Here is a 19,981-nt window from a genome sequence, read left to right as displayed (position 1 = left end):
ATCTGCTACCCCGTTTAAACAGGCTTTAATAAAGACCGATACCATGGCTTATAGGATTCAGACTTTATTGAAAACATGCAGGATGTCAAATATAAACGGGAATATATGGTTAACGAATATTGAAATGCAATCGAAACACCTACAACTTTGACTTGAGCGCCTTCATCAGCTTCTCCAACTTGAGGGCCTTCTGGAAATCTCCGCTAATCTTTAGCTTGCCGGTCATGTAGGCCGGTGCAGCCTTTAATTTCCCCGAAAACATGTCGAAAAAGTTGGTGGAGTTCATCGTGAGCGTGGAGTCGGGAGTGGTTGGTGGGGTGCCGGAGCCGCAGGAGCCGGTGCCATTTTTCAAGTCCAAGTACCAAGTTCCCTGCTCAGCGCCGCTAATGTTGAACTGGAAGACGGCCTGCGTCTTGGAGACAATCTCGGGGGATAGAAGAGATTCAATCTTCTGGAAGAGTTGCGGTATTTTACCGCTATCACTGCCTGTAGTGGGAATGGATGCACCAGCTGCAGCGGGAGCTCCAGCTGTTACAGCTTTCGCTCCCTTGGCCTCCACAAAGAAGTCAACCATAAGGTTGTCGGCGTTCTCAGGCACGCAGGCGTAGCTCTTGAGATCCGTAATCCCGGCTGCTTCAAGCACTTCATCATCGACAAAGAACTGACCAGTAAATTGCTTGGGCTCCCTCGACAGAATGGCATAGGCGGCATCAGCCATGATCTGGGGCTTGCGCGACCACTGGGCGGATTCGGCACCAGTCAGCATTTCAATGGCAGCAGTCAGAATGGCAGTGCGGGGCCAGAGAGCGTTCACGGCAATGCCCTCATCTTTGAGCTCCTCCGCCATTCCCAGGACACACATGGACATGCCGTACTTGGCCATCGTGTAGGCCACATGTGGGCCAAACCACTTTGGCAGCATGCTCAGCGGTGGCGAGATGTTGAGTATGTGGGCGTGGTTGCTCTTCTTCAGGTACGGCAGGCACTCCTTGGAAACCAAGAAGGTTCCCCTGGTGTTGATGTTGTGCATTAGGTCGTACCGCTTCATATCTGTGTTGGGTGTGTTGGTCAGGGAGATCGCACTAGCCTGCAAAATGAATAGAAATCGTGACATTATGGGCCTCTGATTGAATAGATTATTGTCACAGCACATACATTATTGACGACAATGTCGATTCCCCCAAATTTGGCCACCGCCTCCTGAATGGCGGTCCTAACCTGGACCTCGTCGCGCACATCAACAATGCAGGGGTGGGCACGTCCGCCGGCTTTCTCGATCTCCTCGGCCGCTGAGTAAATGGTGCCGGGCAGCTTTGGATGCGCCTCGGCTGTCTTGGCCGCCACCACAATGTTGGCACCATCACGCGCCGCCTTCAGGGCAATCTCCTTGCCGATTCCTCTCGAGGCACCCGTAATAAAGAGGGTGCGTCCAGCTAACTTTCCCGTGTTGATCATGTTGTGAGTGTGCCAAAGTTTAAACCGTTCGCTTCGAAAAGTAAATTACACTGTCACCTTTTCACGACGAAAAGCCAGAGAGAAAGTCCAAAGTGCAGTCAGATTTGATCCACAACAGGTCCAACGACCAACAGCAGCGAGCAGCAGCATAAAGGTTCGGGTATAGACAACTTGTTGGTGCTCTGCGCTGGCTTTGAGAAATTTTCCCTAAAAAAGTTGCGTTTACGATAATACATTTTATAGTTGCGGTTCTTAAATGAAATATTTCAATTAACTAAATTGAACTTGAAATTATTCCATTCCATTCCATGATCGTGTCAGGGCATTTTTAAGTGTGAACGAGATAATATTGTATATGGACGTTTTTGGATGTAGGTGATCTGGAGAATCGGGATAAATGTTCGGGTACGACCAAATTGTAGGTGCTTTGCACAGGCAATTTTAGCCGGTTTGGCAGTTCTATATTCGATATTTAGTATGACCATATCCAACTCATGCGATATTGACTTTAAAATGGGCCTTTAGTGGGTTAAGTTTGTTTTTTTTCTGAGCGCTCTGCCGGCGTCGCTGCTGTTTATGTTTCTGTAAAATTTTATAAAACCCGTATTTAAATTAAGACATCTCGTAAAATATACAAATGGCTGCCTCGCGAGCCAGGCGCAACAATGCTGGCAACCGCATAGCCACACTTCTGGACGAGGAAGAGGAGGATGATTTCTACAAAACCACTTACGGCGGTTTCCAGGAGGAAGGAGAGGACCAGGAATATGAGTGAGAGTCGCACCCATGGTCCAACCCGACCGCAATGTAATTTAACATCCTTGTTGCAGACAAAAAGACGAAGAGGACGATGTGGTTGATTCCGACTTCAGTATAGATGAGCAGGATGAGCCGGTATCCGACCAAGAAGAGCCGGCGGAGAAGAAGCGGAAACGAGGCGGCGTCAACACAAAGGCTTACAAGGTGAAATGGCAGCATTTTTATACACTTATGTTCTTTCTAACTGGGCTTTCTCTACAGGAGCCACCACCTGCTGCTGCCAAAAAGGAAACAAAGTCCGTACCGGCACTGCATAAAAAGCGCGGCGGAGGCGGTGTGGTCAAACGTCGAGTGCGGCCGCGCTTTACTGTCCTCGACTCGGGTCGCAAGTCCATACGCACATCGACAGCCATCAAGACACAGGCCACAAAGAAACGCCTCAAGGAACTGGACGATGCACGGAAGCGCAAGAAAAAGAAGGTGCGCGTTGAGGATTACATGCCCACACAAGAAGAACTTCTGGAGGAGGCAAAAATAACCGAAGAGGAGAACATCCTCTCCCTGGGTATGTCTTTAAACTATCCGCTGAAGCTACACTGATTGATTATTTATTTGTAATTGCAGAGAAATTCCAGAAAATGGAACTGGAGAAAAAGAAAACGCGTCCCACCAAGCGCACTTTTAATGGGGCGACTATACGGTACCATTCGCTGACCATGCCAGTGATGCGGAAGCCCACTCGGGGCACAACCCTACCGCATGATCCAAACGATCCAGCCTCAAAGTGTGAGCGCACATTCGTCACCATCGAGAACGACTTCAACGACAAGGTGTACCAATCGATTTGCCGAACCAAGCCGCCGCCCAAACCCACTAGTGGCATCTGCCCCATCACCAGGCTGCCAGCACGCTACTTTGATCCGGTCACACAGCAGCCATACTACAGCATCCAGGCCTTTAAGATACTGCGTGAGGCCTACTACATGCAACTAGAGACGCAGAATGGCAACAGTGAGCAGCCGGATATGGCCAAGTGGCTGGAGTGGCGCAAGCTGGTGAAGGAGAATCGTGTGAAAACAATGTCTGCCGCGGCTACGAAAAAGAACGGAGATGCATAGAACGGCTACCGCGTTTATTTATTAACATTCTAACATCATTTATCGCGTACAAAACGGGGCACAAACGGAGGAAAACAACGATTCGTCTATAAAACTTTAACATCCAAACTACCCTACATATTCGTAAATATAGTAATTATTATTCGAGTACTAATCTATACCAAATTCGTGCTAATTGTGTCTCGGAGAGTCACGCTAGTCACTAGAGTTCGTAGGCCCGGTCGCCGTTCTGTGATTGTTAAATAAGTGTGTCCTCGTCCTGTCCCTCGAATACCATTAAAAGTGAGTGCTGCGATGGGGACCGGCCCAGCGTGAGACCGCCCAGTGAGCCATCCGGCGAGAGCAAGCCCGTCTGCAAGCTATTGTTGTCCCGGTAGCCGGATGTGGAGGATGTCTGCGAGACCGAGTCCCAAGATATCTCACCAAGTGCCTTGGGCTGGGCCTGCGGCGGTTGCTCCTCCTGCGACAGCGATGTAACCTTTCAAATTATTTAGATGTCAGCCTACAGATTAGCATTCGGGATTTGGTTGAATTGGCTTACAATGCTGGGTGGCTCCATGGGCGTCAGTCGGCTGCGCTTTAGCCTGAAGGTCTTGCGGCTGGCTGCCTTCGAGCGCTGCAGACGTGAACGTGTGTGATCTCCGGAGCTATCCTCGGCCGGACTCTCGGGTGACAGCGGTGTGGTCGATGTCTCACCCGAAGAGTGTCGGAACTCCACGGACGAAACGAAGCGCAGCTTTGGCGGCTGGGCCTTGAACGGCGCCTGCTGCAGCGACTGCGAGTGCGACATGTGCGAGGGCAAAGCCGAGGCCGTGCCGGAAGTGCCATGGCCTGAACCACTGGGCGCTGCGCCGACCAGTGTCGGCGCCGATCCTGCCTCTCCATCGCCGCTCTGACTCTCGCTGGTTGTGGTGTGCGGATCTCGGCCCGTTGAGCTGCTGGACAACGACTCGCGTGGCGGGTGGAGTGTCTGCTGGGACAGCGTGTCGCTGGGCGTGCATATGCCGCCGGAGCCGCTGCGCGAATCGATGGGCACAGCGGAGACGTGCGAGTGTGTGGCCTGGCCGGTGGTTGTCCCTGTGAAGATAGATATAAGTGAAGGTCTTTGCTGGGACTTGTGGGCATCTGCCGCACTGGTGGCCGCCGGCGTGTCGCTCTTCTTCTGCTCGGAACTCTCGCGATCTGTGGAGACTGAAACATAAGCGGACGTGTGGAAACTGTCAGCGGCCACCACATAGACTTACCATAGCGCTTCTCCTCCAGCTCGTCGCGCAGGTCGCGCAGCTCCCGGGCCAGCTCCAGCAGCAGGGCGCCCTTCGACTTGATGCCGCCCTGTGGCGGTGTTCCGCGCAGTCGCTCTCTAATGATGAACTGCATGTGTCGCTCGTGATCCCCAATGGGCGGCTGTGAGATCTGCACGAAACGGGAGAAGCTACAATCCGTTCAATCTTCCACATTCCCGCCCCCCCTTACCTTGTGCATGATGAAAGGCAAGAGAACGATGTAGAGTGGGGTGCGGTGGGTGACCACGAACTCCATGAAGCTCCAGAGATCGGGAGCAGCCTCGTTGCGCCTGCCCAGATCCCGCATGACGCGCACAATGCGCGGCCACTCGGTGGACAGGCGGTTCTCGAAGCAGATGCACACGATGCGCAGGGCCAGGAAGGCCGCCTGATAGAGGGAGCCGGAGATGCGCGCGGGACGCTTGGCGTCGCGGCTGCCCGTGAAGGTTAGGGAGCCGGCACGCAGGTCGCCCGTGACTCGATTGATCTGGGACACAGCCTGACCCGTGCGTCCCGCTGGGGGACTCATGGCATTGAGGACGGCGGTGAGCAGGAAGGTTACGTCGGACATCTTCAGCTCGCCCACATCCGAAACGCCGCGTCCCGAACAGACCTTCAGACACAGCGGCATGATCAGATGCATCAGAAATCCTTCGGCCTTTTCCTGCGTGGCAAACTCGGCACTGCCGCCGCATATGTGGACCAGTGAGAAGCAGTCGACGGGGCTGACCACCTGCAGGGCCACCACACGCACCACGGCCGAGCAGAAAAAGGCCGGCGGATTCTGAGACATGAGCGCTGCCCCTGCACTGGAGACGCCCTCGGGAATGCCTGAGCCGGGCTCGTTAACAATCAGGTTCTGCACGGTGCTAATCAGCGTCTTCATCTGCTGCCAGTGCAGCACATACGAGTGCCGGATGATCGTCTCGTGGATGCCCTTCAGCAGGCCGGCGGCCGCCTCCCAGTCCGTGTTCCGCCGTATCGATGGCTTCTTCGATATCTTGAGGAATACCTTGTCGATGCGCCGCAGGATGGTGACCAGGGCATTGCGCAAGGTGTCGTTGGACCACTCCGCCCGAGGCAGCACCGCCTGCATGTAGCGCTGCAGCCCGCGGCAGGCCATCGACTCTGGATCGTAGGGCGACACCTTGAGCAGCGAGTGCGCGATGTCGGCGAGACGTATGTGGCACTTGGCGTCCAGCACCTCGGTGGGCTTCGTGTCGGCAGGCATCTTCTTCGCCAGCTCGGCCAGGCGGGCCGTCGATTTGGTTAGGAAGTCCGCCACAACGGAGAGCAGCACATCGCGTGGCCGCCGATATTCGGTGCGTATCATTTCGGAATCCTCGGCGGAGTCCATCATGTTCTTGGTGCGAGCATCAGACACGTACTTCGGATGCGACTCCTCCTCAAAGTCGAGACCCGGCGAGCAGGGGGGCCCGCGGCTGCAGTTGCGCTGCGAGGAGCCTTTGTGCTCGGGACTGTTGCGATAGGGGCCATTGTAGCTCTTGGCCAGGCCCTCGCAATTGTGCACCATGGTGCGAATGGCCACCGCCAATTGGAGTATGATGTCGCGCTCCGACTTGCCCTGCAGCGGTATGTAGCTGGGCGACTGAATCTGCTGCAGATAGCAGGGCAGAATGGCCTCCAAGATGATCTGAAACAGAATGAAATGAAGATGCAATGGATGGAAGTGGATGGGAAGACTTGAGTGACTCACCAGCATTTGATAGCCTCGAGTGCTCTCCGCGGAGTAGGAGACGACCATCACACAGAGCGTGATGCAGTCCAATACCGTGACATCGTCGTCTTCGTCGTGGTAGCAGAAGTCAATGGCCTTCAGGGGCTTGGGCTCCTTCACCAGCTCAGCAATGTTGAGTGGATCCGGCGAGGGATCCTCCAGGCTGAGCAGCAAGTTGAACAGGCAGCTGGACTGCACCTTGTGCGCCTCGCCGTAGGTGCCGTCCTCGTCCGTATCGAGTATGGCCGAAACGGAGCCGAACATCTGCAGAATGAAGGGCTTGCGGTTGAGCAGGTAGAACTGCTTTACGGCGTACTCGATGGTCGTGGTGATCAGTTTGTTGGTTTGATGCAGCGAGTACACCTGCAGCAGTGTGGGCATGATCATGAAGTAGCCGTTCGTGGAGAAAATGTTCTTAAAGTTGAACGCGGCATTGATGAAGGTGGCCATCACGTAGCGCATTATGCACGAGTCCTCGGCGTGCAGGATGGAGGCGCCGGAGAGCACATTGAGGAAGAGCTGTATGTCCGCCGAGTAGGCAAAGTTGCCAGCCATGGCCTCGAACATGCGGGCTATCAGGCGCACCCACATGAACTTGTGCAGGACATCGAGGCCGAGCAGCACCTTGCCATACTCGCCGCCATGGTGCAGATCCAGGTCCACCTCGAGCGCCTTTCGCGGGAACGAAGGCAGCTTCATCAGCTCCTCGTGCAGGAAGACGACACGCTGCACCACCATGTCCACGTTCTTGAGAATGGCCCAGGTCAGGTGCACCTTGCCGATCTCCACGAACTTCTTGCTCAGCTCCTGCTTCTGCAGTGCCAGAAAGGACTCCTCCGGACGCATCAGCATTAGACGCACCTCCGGATACTGCGACCGCTTGAAGAAGTACAAGTCGCGTATGTACCAATTGGGATTGAGGATTTTGCCTGGCAAAGAACGGCCAAGAAAGAGAGCAAGTTGAAGAACTTCACTCAAGTTAAATGCTAAATGCAAAATGCAAACTTACTGCTCTTGTAGTCCACCAGGCAGTAGTGGCTCGTGTTCTTCTCGTCAATGGGATAGTAGTCGAGGGCCTCCTTCAGCAGCTGGCAGAACAGGGTGTCCTCCTGCACCGGAAACTGCGAGGGTATGTTGTAGTCATCGTCGGCCGGTCCGTGCACCACAATCTTCTTGGCGGCGGGCACATTGGCGGTGAGCAGAATGGAGGCATCGCACTGCTCCTTGCGCAGAATCTGCTTGAGGTCCTTGAACATAATGCCGTGGACGGAGTGCACCACCATCCAGAGCACGGACAGGGCCGATCCCACGAGCTCCTGCTTGAGTTCGTTGGACGAGCGCACATAGAACATGATGTAGCCAATGATGGAGTTGTACAGGGCGAAGGCCGCCTGCTGGGGCAGCCGGGGCACAAAGCGGATGAGGTGTCGCAGCAGCTTGAACATCTGGTCCTGGCGGTCGCGGGTCAGGCGCTCGAACACATAGCGCAGGAACAGGGCCGATTCCTCGACCAGGCACACCCAAATCACCTGGTAGGCAATCTCGTAGACCGCATTGCCATCCGATCCGATGGCAGCGTCGTCCAGACAGCCCACAATCTGCATCACGGACGAGCACAGCACCGAGGGAAAGAGCGAGTGGGAGTGGTGGAGGTGCGAGGACATTCGGGTGCCATCGAGTTCCTCCTGATCCTCGTGATCCTCCAGCTTCTCCATGCCGGGCTCGTGCGAGGCCTGCTGACTGATCGGTATCATGGTGATGAGGAAGCTGTGCCGCTCCGCTCGCTGCTTGTCCCGCTGCTGGCGCAGCGCATTCCGTATGGCCTCCGTCTGCTGCATCTTGCGGCTCTTCGTGGCGGTGACCAGGGAGCGCTGCAAAAGCAAACAATTTAATTATTCAGTGGGATGCATAGGGGATGCCCTCCTGCCGTCTCCTACATAGCCCAGTGTCACTGCAGCCTTCTCACTCACATGTCTGTCCTGGTTGAGCGTCACGTCCATGTCTTTGGTCTGCTGCACGGGCATCCAGGGCGGATCCACCACCGGCAGGCTCTCGATGCCGATTTTGGGCGATGGCAGTGTGAACTCAATGCCGCCCGGTGGCACCTTGAAGGTCACATCGTGCGCATTGTCCTCCATGCGGGGCCACACGTGGAAGCGGCACTTCCACAGCACCAAGTAGCGCTGAATGGCGCCAATGCGTATGTCCGGATCCCTGTGCTTCAGCGCCCGCTGCATGATATCGAAGGCGAAATTCTGCGCCTTCACGGAGCCCATCAGGAATACGGCGGCACTCGAGGTGGCCGTGTCGTGGTTGGTCTCCAGCAGCAGCTCCCAGGCGGCCGGCATGGCCTCGATCACCATCTCCTCGGTGAGGACAACGGCACCCTTCAGCAGGGTGGCCAGTGGAAAGTGGAACAGGTTGCGTATGTGCACCCGTATAAACTTCAGGATCGCTGGCTCCTCCTGCAGCTTCTTTTCCTTCTCCTGGCGGAACGCCTTGGCCAGTTTCTCTGCCATTTCCAGGTCAGGATCATCGCTGATGCTACACGAAACACACAAAAAAGAAATTATGTCGATGCAAACGTGCCTTTGATTGGACGCCCTACCGATCCTTGCGGGACAGGCTGTCCTTGCGCTTGGACGGAGATGTCTGCGTTGAGCTCTGCTCGGACACTTTGCGCGTGGAGCGAGCGCGCGAGCTGTGCGGCTTGCTGGAGCTAATGACAGTCGGCTCCACCGTCGGATGATCTGCATCAAAGGTAAATCCAAATTCTTCGCCATAAACCTGTGGGGGATTTCCACAAAGGATTCACATAATTGCAGTTGGCACAGTCTCTGGTGTATGCCCCAGTCTCACCTTTCTGGTGGCCTTTATCAGCCGTGTGCAGGAGCGCATGTGGCGCTTGTAGCAGAACGGATGGCAGTAGCCCTTGTGGGTGCAGTAGTAATTGTAGCTGGACATCATCTCGATGACTGCCTTCAGCCAGGGCATGTTCTTTGCCGTGTCATCGTTCTCATTGGAGTCGGTGGGCGATTCGGGCTGCTGGTCATCGCTGAGGATACCCGGCGACTCCTCGCCGCCGCTGATCATGCCCTGTTCCGAGGTGTCGCTGCGGTCGGAGAGCGACGATACCTTCCTTCGGGATTGTGAGTTAACTGGAAGGCGGCAGAGCAATGGATTGGCTCTGCATTGGATTGGATCTTCTCTTTGATAGCTACTCACAATCTGTTTCTATTTCCTTGCTGTCCTTTGTGTTGCGACGCAGCTTCAGGGAGCGACGCTTGAAGGATCCGCCCGTGGTGGTGGCTGTGCCGCGGCGCAGCAAAAACGGACGCACTGCAGACGCAGCAGCGGGACGACGTGGTGCTGCCGGACAGTGTCAATTAGTGGGGGCAAAAGGCTGGAGTCTAAACTGATTTGCGTACCTTCTTCTCCCTCCTTGGTTAGGGTGGTGTTGCTGCTGTTCTCGGACTCGTTGTCTGGCTCGTGGAGCACAAAGGAGATCTTCCGCTCCGATTGGCCGGCGCCATCGTTGCCAGCGGCAATGGACTGCAGGCTCTGGGCCGATGTCTGCGAGTGACCCATGGAGCTGAGGGCCATGGACCAGCGACGATTCGCCTCGCGATAGACCTTCTCCCAGGGCGCCGGCTTGTCCCGATGGATCAGCTTCGATGTCCTAGGCAGCATAATGTAGGAGTCGCGCAGAAAGGCCGTTATCTCGAAGAGCAGCACGCAGGCAATCAGCTTGAGCGAGTGCGGACAGTCATTGCCGTGCGGATTCACGGATGTCTCGTCCAGGAAGTCCTCCTCCTCGTCCTGCTGCAGCAGCTCGCGCTGCTTCTCGGGATCGGTTAGACTGGCATTGACCGCCTCGTACTGCAGCCGCTCGGTGAAGAGTATCTCCTCCAGCCGGGCGCCCACTATCTCCGCCCATTGGTGGAACATTTTGCCAGCGGCTCGCTGCAGGATGTGGGTGCGCCGGGCGCTCGTCTGGCTCACCTGCTGCTTCATCTGGTTCACATTGATGTTGGCCCCCGACGCCCGGTAGCTGCCCACGTTCTGCTTCATCCAGGCGGGCCACTGGCCCTTGTTGCACAGATGCACAAAGTGCGCGCACTCCAGCAGAAAAGTGGCACGCGAGATCAGCGGAGCTTGCGGCTAAATTGGACACAGAGATCAGTAGAGTACGGCCGGAGGGAGGGACTGCAATCAACATGGATGACGCTCTTACCAAATCGAGGACGGCAGCCACCAGCTGGGGATCGGGAAACGAGCCGGGCGCACATGTCTCGAGGAGAAAGGAGAGCCGCAGCATGCCCACGCGCACCGGCTCGGTGGGCACCAGCTTGCGTTCCTTGAGTATGACCACCTCGGACTCACGCGGCCCGTCGCACATGTCCGAGGAGCTGCGCCGACTGAAGTCCGCTGTCTCTTCGATGCCGCCCACCTTCTTCTTGCCCTTCACAATGCCGCCGAAACGGTTCAGCCGCCGCTCGACGCGTCGCTTGGCGCGCTGTATGGAACGCCCAATGCCATCGCTCGACCGGCCACGCTGTATCTTCAGCGAGGCGTGCCTCATAAATGTGGAGGATATCTCTGGGTTCAGGGAGCCAATCTCCAGATCAATGGACGATGCCTCCTTGGGCGTGCCGCGAAACCAGCGCACCAAGCCGCTGAGCCGTCCCAACGAATTGCGTTCCGAGCTGGACGTGGAATCGGAGAGCAGCGCCCGCTCACTGTGCCGCGGCGTCAGTGTCGGCCGCACTCCGGTGGTGCGGCGCCGGAAGTTGCTCAACGGCGACTGGCTGGTCTTGTAGTGCTCCTCGCATGTCTCCGTCTCCAGCAGGCTCTGCAATATGGATTTGCGCATTAGTTTTGCACATCAGCGCCCTGGGCCCTCTGACTGCCTACCGCGCAGGCCGATGAGGTGCTCCGCTTCTTCAGCAGCAAACGCCGCTGGGAGCGATTGTCATCGTTCGGGATGCTGTGCGTCACATTCGACTGTGGAATGTGTCTGAAAAGGGAGGGGATAAATCACGCCCGTACTTCTTGCATTTCTGTATATGGATACGGATGCTCACCTTATGACGCGTGTGGTCTGGGCCGTGGGTCCCTTTTTGTGGGGACGCGGTGTGACGGCCAGTATGCCGCTGAGGGCCACCATGCGGAATGGGCCACCGTGGGCACCCTTCACGTAGGTGACCAGCTGCCGGATGTCGCCATATAGGGCAATATTCTCCGGCGACTTCAGATCCTTGCTTGCCTCCACAAAGCGGCTGACCAGCGGCTTGAAGACAGCGCCAACGACCTGGGACTCGGCGCCGCCGCTCATTCCGCCGCTAAAATTTGTCGAATAGCCGCCCTGACCTGGTACACCGCCCAGATCGGTGTTAGCATTTTTATATCCACTCTGACGTTTATGAGCTATTTTCATTTGCATTTTCATTGCATTTTCATTTGCATTTTCATACACACACAACGATATATACAACGAACGTATTGGTGGTGGTAGTGGTGGTGGTGGTGGAGGAGTAAGGAAGGAAGGACAACTCAAAAGCATTAGCAAAAGTCGTTGCATGCAAGAAGAAGGAAGGAAGAAGAGCAAGTGGGCGAAGGCAGGAGGCAGGGGGGCAAGAGTTAAGCCAGGCCAGAGATCAAAGAGCAAACCAAACACAAAGAAGATAAAAAGATAGCTGGGTGGGGGGGTTGGGTTAAAAAAGAACGAGCAGGAGCAGGAGCAGCAAAATGTCCAATACATAACTCAGGAGACTTGTATAGAGTATAGAGTTTTTGATGCAAGTTTTTGGGTCCAAGCCAGCACCGCATTTGCAGCTTAGCTAAGAACTTCGGCTAGCTATTGGTTGCACTTACTCAATGGCGACAGCAGCGAGCTGGGATCCACACAGAAGGCCAGGAAGGCGTGGAAGTAGTCAATCAGCTCGGGCAGCGGCGACGTCTTCACCATCTCCTGCATGTAGCGCTTGGTGCGCTGTCCAGCCTGGCGCAGCATTCGCGACAGAATCTTCTGGCACTGGTTGCGCAGAAAGTCGGCAGGAGGACCGCGAACACCTAAAGGAGGCAGAATAAATGAGCCCCAAATGCTGAAAATGCACCTGGCATTGCTCACCATCATTGCAGCCGTGTGGACAGCCCAGCACCTGGAGTGCGCGTCGTGTGATGCTCATGGATATCTCGTGGGCATGTTCGCCCAGTTTCAGAACGCCCATTTCGATGAGCAGTTCGCAGATGTTGAGACCAGCCTCGAGGACACGCAGAGAGCAGACCAAGGCCGGATCCCGCTTGAACACGTTGCTTATGGCCAGCAGAATGATCTCGTAGTCAATGCCGCCGTCCCGCGTTATGTAGAAGGAGGAGCCGGGCGCCTCGGACTCGTCCACGCCCGTGTAATCGATGTGCGAGTCTGTGTGGGAGCGCAGCATTTGGCCACGATAGCGGGTGGTGGTGCTACCAGCGCCGCCACTCCCATTGCCACCACCATTTCCAGGCATGCCACCGATGCTGCCACCATTGCTCAATGCATCCAGCTGCGAGTCGATGGAGCCCTGTCGACACAAAGTTATAATTATTATTATTATTATGGAGGAGAAGAGGAGAATGTCCTTGGATAAATAGCCAACCTGTCGCTTGATGTAGTCCGGCGATGGTGTGGGCGTGTGCTCTGTCACCGTAATGATGGGATTCCGTGGATAGAAGGCCGTGGAGCGTGGACATGCCACCTGCGAGGGCCTTGGGGCCTTCGGTGGCTCTACGTATCTGTAAAATCTTTCATTTTGTAGGAGACGTGCGAGAAATTGTGTGTGTGGCATTAGTCAAACCAAAGTGCGGCAAGCTTAAGGGTAAACAGAGAGGAAAAGCAGTGGGGGGTTGGGGGTTTGGCTTGGGGGTTTGGTGAGAATAAAGACAGGCAGGCAAAGACAGGTGCCAGAGGCGAGTAGGCAGGCAGGCAGAAGAGGCATAAAATTGGAAGTTGCAGGAGCACTTTAATAGTTACAAATCGGTACACAGTTTGAGAGATCGGAGGGTTAAGCATTATCTGGTTATTGGACGACAACTCACCCGCTATCAAGCAGACAGCTGGTTGATCATAAGAGAAAGTGGTAGTGGTACATAATAAGGTATAGAACATACGAGCAGAGTGAAAGGCATTAGCTGAGGAACACAGAATGAGTCTCTGGAGAGTATGAAAGAAGTGTGTCGGGAGTGTTGTTTCGGTGTTCTGTTCTGGTCTCGTGTCTGGTGTCTGGTATCTGGTGGCCTGTTCCAGGAGTCATTTCTGTTTTTTTTTTTTAGATGGGTTCACGGGGGATCTACGTAGTTACCTGAGACTAGGCATGGACTTGCCCTTGATCAGATTACTGGCTGGCTCGCGACTTATCATGGATGCAGAGCGCGATAGTTTTTTCTCGCCCGTGTCCAGGCTGCGATGATACTCCTAAGTGTGGGAAAGGAAAGCGTAACCATTAGCTGAGTGTAAAAGTAAATGTGCTAAGCAAAACAGACAGAACTATTGGGCTATTAATGGAGGATTTTTAAGCATGGGAGGGGCATGCCAGGCAGGAGAACACTTGTTGAAAGAACAATAATCAAGCTTGACTTGTCTTACTGCTTGTTGCAGTTGCAGTGGTGTCTTGCCATTGGCTGAGTTTGTGTCGAGCCCTACTTTTTCCAAGTTCTTCTCCGATTTCGAGAACATTTTCGTCTCCACAAAGGCCCGCAGATCGGCCATCTTGACGCGTTTCTTCTTCTCGCTACCGCGACGCTCTGAGCTGCTGGGCGCTGTGGCAGTTTCCTCTGCAAAGGAAGGAAGGAAAGAAAATATTCAGAGCAATCGATTTGGGGGTTTAATCTTCACAAGTGGACTTGCCAACAACAGCTGTCACTGTGGGCGCTGATTCTGGTATTTCGATGTAGTCCTTGACCACAGAGCTGCCGGGACTGTCGCGACTGTTGCTGCCCGGGCCCTGATACAGCGATATCTCGATTTGTGGTATGGGCAAGGAGTTGGAACGCTTCCGGGGCTGATTCAAGGTAATGGCCGCCTCCTCACCAATGTCACTCAGACTGCATGAGAACAGAGAAGGAAACATACAGGAGTCTGTGGAAAGGGAGAGCGTCAGTTGGTTATTCCCACCGATTGTATAGGTACTGCAGACTCCAGAAGATGCCCTCCTCCTGCCAGTGCGAGATGAAGAGGCAACGCAGCACTGCCACATCGAGGAAGGTGGCGGCCGAGACATCTGCCTTGACACTCTCGGACTTATCCGAGTCCGTCTCCTTCTCGATGGAGGCACTGCGCTTCTCCTTCATGGATGCACCGCGCATCAGTTCCTGCTGATCAAACTCGAACTTGGTCGAGGGAATTTTATCCTTGTCGCGGGAGTTCATGGACTGACGACTGCCGCGTCTGCTCTGCGACAGCTGCTGCTGGAGCAGGCTGGCATCGGCCTGGCAAAAGAGAATAAAAGTCATGTATTTGGAATCCTTAGCTACAATTCGCTCCTCGCTTCCTCACCGTAAAGAATGAATTATCCATGAGCTGCGGCGCCGATGGCAGCCGAAATATGACGACACGTTCGTCCTCCACGCTGGAAGCCTCCTCGGGAATGGTCTCGGGAAAGGCAAACTCCTTGGGAGAGGATACCCAGGAGCCCTAGAGATGAGAGTTTAAAGGATAGCCCATGCCATTTGGTGTTCCGCTGTGCCTCCTCTTACCTCCTCGTCCTGCCTGCCATAGTCAGAGATGCCGCTCTGCGGTGAGTCGGCCTTGGGGGACATTGCATCGCCACTGAGTGAGTGCTTGCGTGTGGGAAACACATCCGTGGAGCCCTTGGGCGTGGGCGCACAGAGCAGATTGCGGGCCTTCGGCTTAACCGGCGCCGTAAAGCACGGCGCTCCGGGTGCGCGATTGTCCCACATGCCCTGCCACAGCTTGATGCCGTTCTCCAGGCGAAAGTTTTGGAAATCCGATTCCTTCAGGTGGGATATGATGGGTGCGAACAGATACACAAACAGCTGAAACGGTGCAAATAATTAAAATTAGATGGACTTGGGCATCGGGAAGTGAGATATCCACTTACGGCAATCGTGGGCACGGAGAACAGATACTGCTCGATGGGCTTGGACTTGGGCTCCGCGGGAGTCTCGCCCAGACCGAGCTCCTCGCCGCCCTCGTCGTCGGCACACTCCTCGGCCGCATAGAGCAGGATCCACTGCATCGTGTACAGCAGCTTGGTCTCCACGGGCCCAATGGCCTGCATATCCTTAACCCGATTGTAGAGCAGGGCGGCGCAAGCGTGCATGACATGTGGCAGGGCGCCCTGCAGCAGGCGCCAGCGCGGAATGGCACCCAGGGCCTTCGTAAGAGGCGGCGACAGACCGAACTGTATGTTCTGCACGAGCACCTTCTCGAAGGACTGCAAGGGAGTTGTAATCATCCATTAAGACACGCCAGGATGCACTTGCACTTGCGCCTGCACTTACCTTGCAGGCTTCCTTTGACTCCTTAGCATCGGTCGGTTGGGGGGGTGGGGGTAGGTGGACGAGAAGAGATTCATTGTGAGGTGAGACTGGGCAAGACTGGTGTGTGTGGGGGTTAAGCTAGGGCTATCCACAGTACAGCAAATTAAGACAAACGGAACTCTTAAACATAGGCACAAGAAACGCACAACATCTACTCTACAATTGAAAGTAAAACCAAAAACGATAAACGATAAATGGGGCGGGGGTGGGGGGTGGTAGTCAATCCCAATGTACAGAGTTCTGCTACAGGACTGTCATTTAAGTCCCCTTATTCTTCTGTGCATTGGGCTGTACAAGGACATTGGGGTTGGGGTTGTCTGCCAGAGACATTTAATAACTTACATGGTGTCCCGGTGCATGTTGACAAAACTACATTCAGATTCAGATTCAGACAAATTGCGAAAGATTTTACAATGTTAATTTGTACAGTTGGTTGTTGTTGTTATTGTTATTGTTGTGGATTGTAGTTGGTTTTGTTGTTGTGGATAAAAGCACATATATAAATATACATATTAAAGATGTACACACACACAAGTACGAGCACGGAAAATGTTTCTTTGCAGGCTTAGATTTAGTTAGATAGATAGCTTAAAAAAAGAAACATTTCCTGTGCCTGTGCGTACGAGTATATGTATGTATTGTACACATATTGATAGATGGAAAGGAAGGACTGTTCTTGTTGTTGTTTGGGTTTGTGGCAGAAGGTGGTCGTGTTAGTATCTCATATATATGTAGTGGCAATAGGGAAATAGTTATATCGAATGCAGGAAACAATAAAAATACATCAAACATCAATGTCAAGTTTTAAACGTTTATCAATTTTTGTTTCCTTGAATTTAGCTGGGAAAATAAATCAAAATAAATGAGAGAACATCGAATAAGGTACGAGCTTATACTCGTCTCGTTTCTGGTCTCGGATTTGTGATGCCAATTATGTTCTTGGGTTTTGGGTTATGTTTTACACCGTCCATCGTCCTTACAACAAACACGCATAGCGAATGTACAGCACAGTTTTCAGTATAACTTTATCGGGGGGCCCTTTGCCCCTTTGCCCCTTTGTCGATCATGTGGCCTCTCCTCTCACCGAGCTGGCTGAACATTTGACCCTTGCCTTTGCCTCGACTGGCACACCCCACACTCACCAGGCAGGTGGACTCGTGCAGCTTGCCGAGCTTTGGCCGGATGAAGGGCGCTATTTGGCGCCACAGGAATGTCTGGACGGACACCGGCAAGCCCAGGTCCTGCAGGCCATCGTCCTGGTCAAAGTCAAAGTCATCGTTGTTGTTGTTCGCCGCATGACTGTTGTTGTTCGTCTGCAGGTTGTTGTTGTTGGTTGTGGTTGGGGCTGTTGCCGTTGCCGTTGCGCCGGCATTGGTGGTCACCATGGTGGTGGTGGCCCGGCTGGAATGGCACAAGGACACAACGATACACAAATCAATTGGCATGCAATGCAACAGCTGGCGACTGCCCATTCATGAAAATGTTCCAGCAGCAGCAGCAGCGGCGGCAGGGGAAAAACGCAACAGGTATTTGCGTGCGCAGGCTCGTCTGGGTACGAGTACGAATACGAATACGAGTAGGTCAGTGCCACAGTGCCACCCTCCCCAATCTACACGCAAACCCAAACCCATACCCCTATTCCTCTCTAGTGTTGCAGAGATTTCAGCTGGTCCTGGGACGCTGCGCAGAACGCAGACTCCGCAGCGTCGTCGGCGGCGGCGAGAACGAGGCGACTGGGTTATAGATACAGAATTGGGTTTCTGGTATACATGCTAATTTGGGGCAAAAATTTTCACAGACTTATATAACGCACGAGATGATGGCTGAAAATTGCGGATTTTCCCATTTTAATTGACGCCCCAACGGCAATTGCTTAGCACTTGGCACACACTCAAATCAAACGATGTCCTTAATGCCAACATTTGGCTTGATTGGGCGCCGCACCCACGATACAACAGGCAAATGGAACGGCAAAGGAGCAACCGAGAGGGCTTGGCCCTTGGACGTTAACTGTTAACTAATTGCAAACCATTTTTATGGATTGCTTCCGAGCATTGTTTATCTTTAACCAGCACTTTTCCGACTTTTGATTTCAATTTGCCCCTCTTTGAGTCTGCAGTTAGGAGTTTTCAGAGTTTTTCCATTGTTCTTACCTTGATTTACGCGTGGCCAGTTTCGATAACGTTTACGGCTGGAGCGTTCGGATGCAACTGAGACGAGCGTCGTTAACTGACGAGGACTCTGGGCCCCCGTCGTTGCCAGTGCCGACAGCAGCAGTGGCAGGAGCAGCAGCAGAAGAAGAGGCAGCAGTGCGTATACAGGATACCACCCACCCGGACTCCATGCTATGCGCATATACCCGCACATACAAGGGAATGCCGAAAAGGGCTGCCACCCCCCCCGCATAGAGGGTGCCTTTGCGGGGGATGCCACTTGTGGGAGACAGCCCTTCGAGTGCGACACCCTGTTCGTTTTGGCACACTTGTCGATGATAACAAACGTCTGGGGGGTGGATATTGCGTATACGTGGTGTCGTCCGACCAGACACTCATTTATGTCGATTTATGTGCGGCTATCATTAAATGGCATTGCCATTGTGTTGCCAGCCCCAGGCTGCCTTCGAGGGTGCGTCAGTCTACAGCTCTATTGAACTTAAGTGGGAGTTGAAGTGCTGGTCGAAATGGGATACAGACAAAAAGGCACACACAGGCAAAAGATATTTCATTTCGATACGATGGGAGGCTCATACTTTAGTTTAGTTTCTTAGCGTAGTTTTCCCTGTCATTGAATATCATCTGAATCCTACTTGGTCTAGCATCCCCAGGGGGGTAATGGGTTGGATGATTTATCAATGAATTGCGCACTTTCATCTGCGCAGGAATGCGGATAACAGCTGGTGGATAAGGGACTCTTTGGTCCAAATTTGAATGCACCAATTACTGCCACAGGTGGCTCCAAGGAGTACAAACACAAACAAAGCCAGAGAGGCTGCGCGAGCCAAAAGCCGAGCCGAAGCATCAATAGAAAGAGAGGCAGAAAGCCAGACAAACAGAGAGAGAGATGGAGCGAGTGGGAGGCAATGGTGGGAGATGGCCAAAAGTTGGCCAACAGCTGAGCCCCAGAACTGGGTCAAAGAAGGGCCCGTCTCAAAGCAACGGGGATCGAATGTCAAGGACAAGGACATGGCTAGCGCTAAAAGAAAAGTCATGCCAATGGCCGGTATAGCATTAGATGGCTTTAATTGCTCTTGTCTTGCCAGATTCTGAGCCTTTGTACCAGGCTGTGGCCGGGGTTCTACTACGAGTATGTGCCCCGTTTTGTGATTATGTACTTGGGCTACCCACGCAAACAATTCCGAACGAATACGGAATACGGGTAGTTGTTGCTGTGCATATTTGCTCTGAATACATTTTGTGTATCTGTGTCATAGTTTATATAAATAGCGCGCATTAAACGCGGTGCGGAGACGCTGGGACTGCCGACTGCTGCCCCGAGAGAGGGGGGCCAGCAAGGCAAGGCAAGGCGCCTTCTATGTAGATGAGAGTCCCAGCCCCAGCCCCAGCCGCAGCCCCAGCATCAGCGCCAACGAATGAGAGCAAGTGGGAGCAAGACAGCTGGCATAGTGGGAAACATTTTGGAAAATGTATAAATATTGAAAAAGACTTTCAGGTGTGCTGGGACCGACATAGCCAGAAGCAGAAGGAATCGGCCATTTAACACCCCGACCGACTGACAAAACATTTTCAAATGATAACACGCAGAAAAGACCTAAGGAATTGCTCCAATGTGGAAAATATACGTTTCGGTGCTTTGCCAAAAAGACGATCAGGGTCGATGTATAAAGTGTATAAATATGTACATGTATATGGGATAGATACACAAGACATGTGTACATGTGTAGATCCTCTCATGCTTCCCCCCCACCCACAGATGCGGACGTCCGTCCGGGGTGCTCGTCCACTAATCTATTGCGCAGCGTATCCCTTCCTACATCTCGCAGCGTACATACATAAATATGTTGCCCAAAATATTATCTGCAAAATCATCTGTAACATCGAATGATATTCAACACTATCCCATGGCTG

General features: G+C 53.6%; 3 protein-coding genes across 3 annotated transcripts; 1 reads left to right on the top strand and 2 right to left on the bottom strand.

The window, feature by feature from the left end:
• Window positions 1-51: 51 nt before the first annotated feature.
• LOC111070765 (hydroxysteroid dehydrogenase-like protein 2) lies at window positions 52-1,585 on the bottom strand. The gene is made up of 2 exons (XM_022361621.2): window positions 1,156-1,585; window positions 52-1,087 (listed from the first exon to the last, which is right to left on the bottom strand). Exons 1-2 carry the CDS (start codon window positions 1,453-1,455, stop codon window positions 140-142), a joined length of 1,248 nt encoding a protein of 415 aa, XP_022217313.2. The 5' UTR covers window positions 1,456-1,585; the 3' UTR covers window positions 52-139.
• Window positions 1,586-1,993: 408 nt separating this feature from the next.
• LOC111070769 (vacuolar protein sorting-associated protein 72 homolog) lies at window positions 1,994-3,490 on the top strand. Its single transcript, XM_022361635.2, has 4 exons — window positions 1,994-2,226; window positions 2,286-2,418; window positions 2,476-2,779; window positions 2,839-3,490. Exons 1-4 carry the CDS (start codon window positions 2,093-2,095, stop codon window positions 3,330-3,332), a joined length of 1,065 nt encoding a protein of 354 aa, XP_022217327.2. The 5' UTR covers window positions 1,994-2,092; the 3' UTR covers window positions 3,333-3,490.
• On the bottom strand, window positions 3,291-17,281 carry LOC111070710 (protein unc-80 homolog). Its single transcript, XM_022361510.2, has 28 exons — window positions 17,039-17,281; window positions 16,239-16,265; window positions 15,858-15,878; window positions 15,455-15,790; window positions 15,090-15,389; window positions 14,890-15,027; window positions 14,509-14,822; window positions 14,242-14,438; window positions 13,981-14,168; window positions 13,697-13,809; window positions 13,434-13,451; window positions 12,995-13,130; window positions 12,484-12,919; window positions 12,228-12,425; window positions 11,438-11,723; window positions 11,268-11,370; window positions 10,588-11,205; window positions 9,782-10,514; window positions 9,579-9,722; window positions 9,213-9,511; window positions 8,962-9,140; window positions 8,324-8,897; window positions 7,363-8,224; window positions 6,333-7,282; window positions 4,806-6,269; window positions 4,577-4,745; window positions 3,874-4,523; window positions 3,291-3,810 (listed from the first exon to the last, which is right to left on the bottom strand). The coding sequence occupies exons 1-28, from the start codon at window positions 17,279-17,281 to the stop codon at window positions 3,571-3,573; spliced, it is 9,936 nt and encodes a 3,311-aa protein (XP_022217202.1). The 3' UTR covers window positions 3,291-3,570.
• Between the last annotated feature and the right edge of the window lie 2,700 nt (window positions 17,282-19,981).

Source organism: Drosophila obscura, unplaced genomic scaffold (assembly GCF_018151105.1).
Source record: "Drosophila obscura isolate BZ-5 IFL unplaced genomic scaffold, ASM1815110v1 contig_150, whole genome shotgun sequence".
In the NCBI taxonomy this organism is placed as follows: Eukaryota; Metazoa; Arthropoda; class Insecta; order Diptera; family Drosophilidae; genus Drosophila; species Drosophila obscura.
The sequence above is the reverse complement of the archived record's forward strand: the minus strand, read 5'-3'. Positions and strand labels throughout refer to the sequence as shown.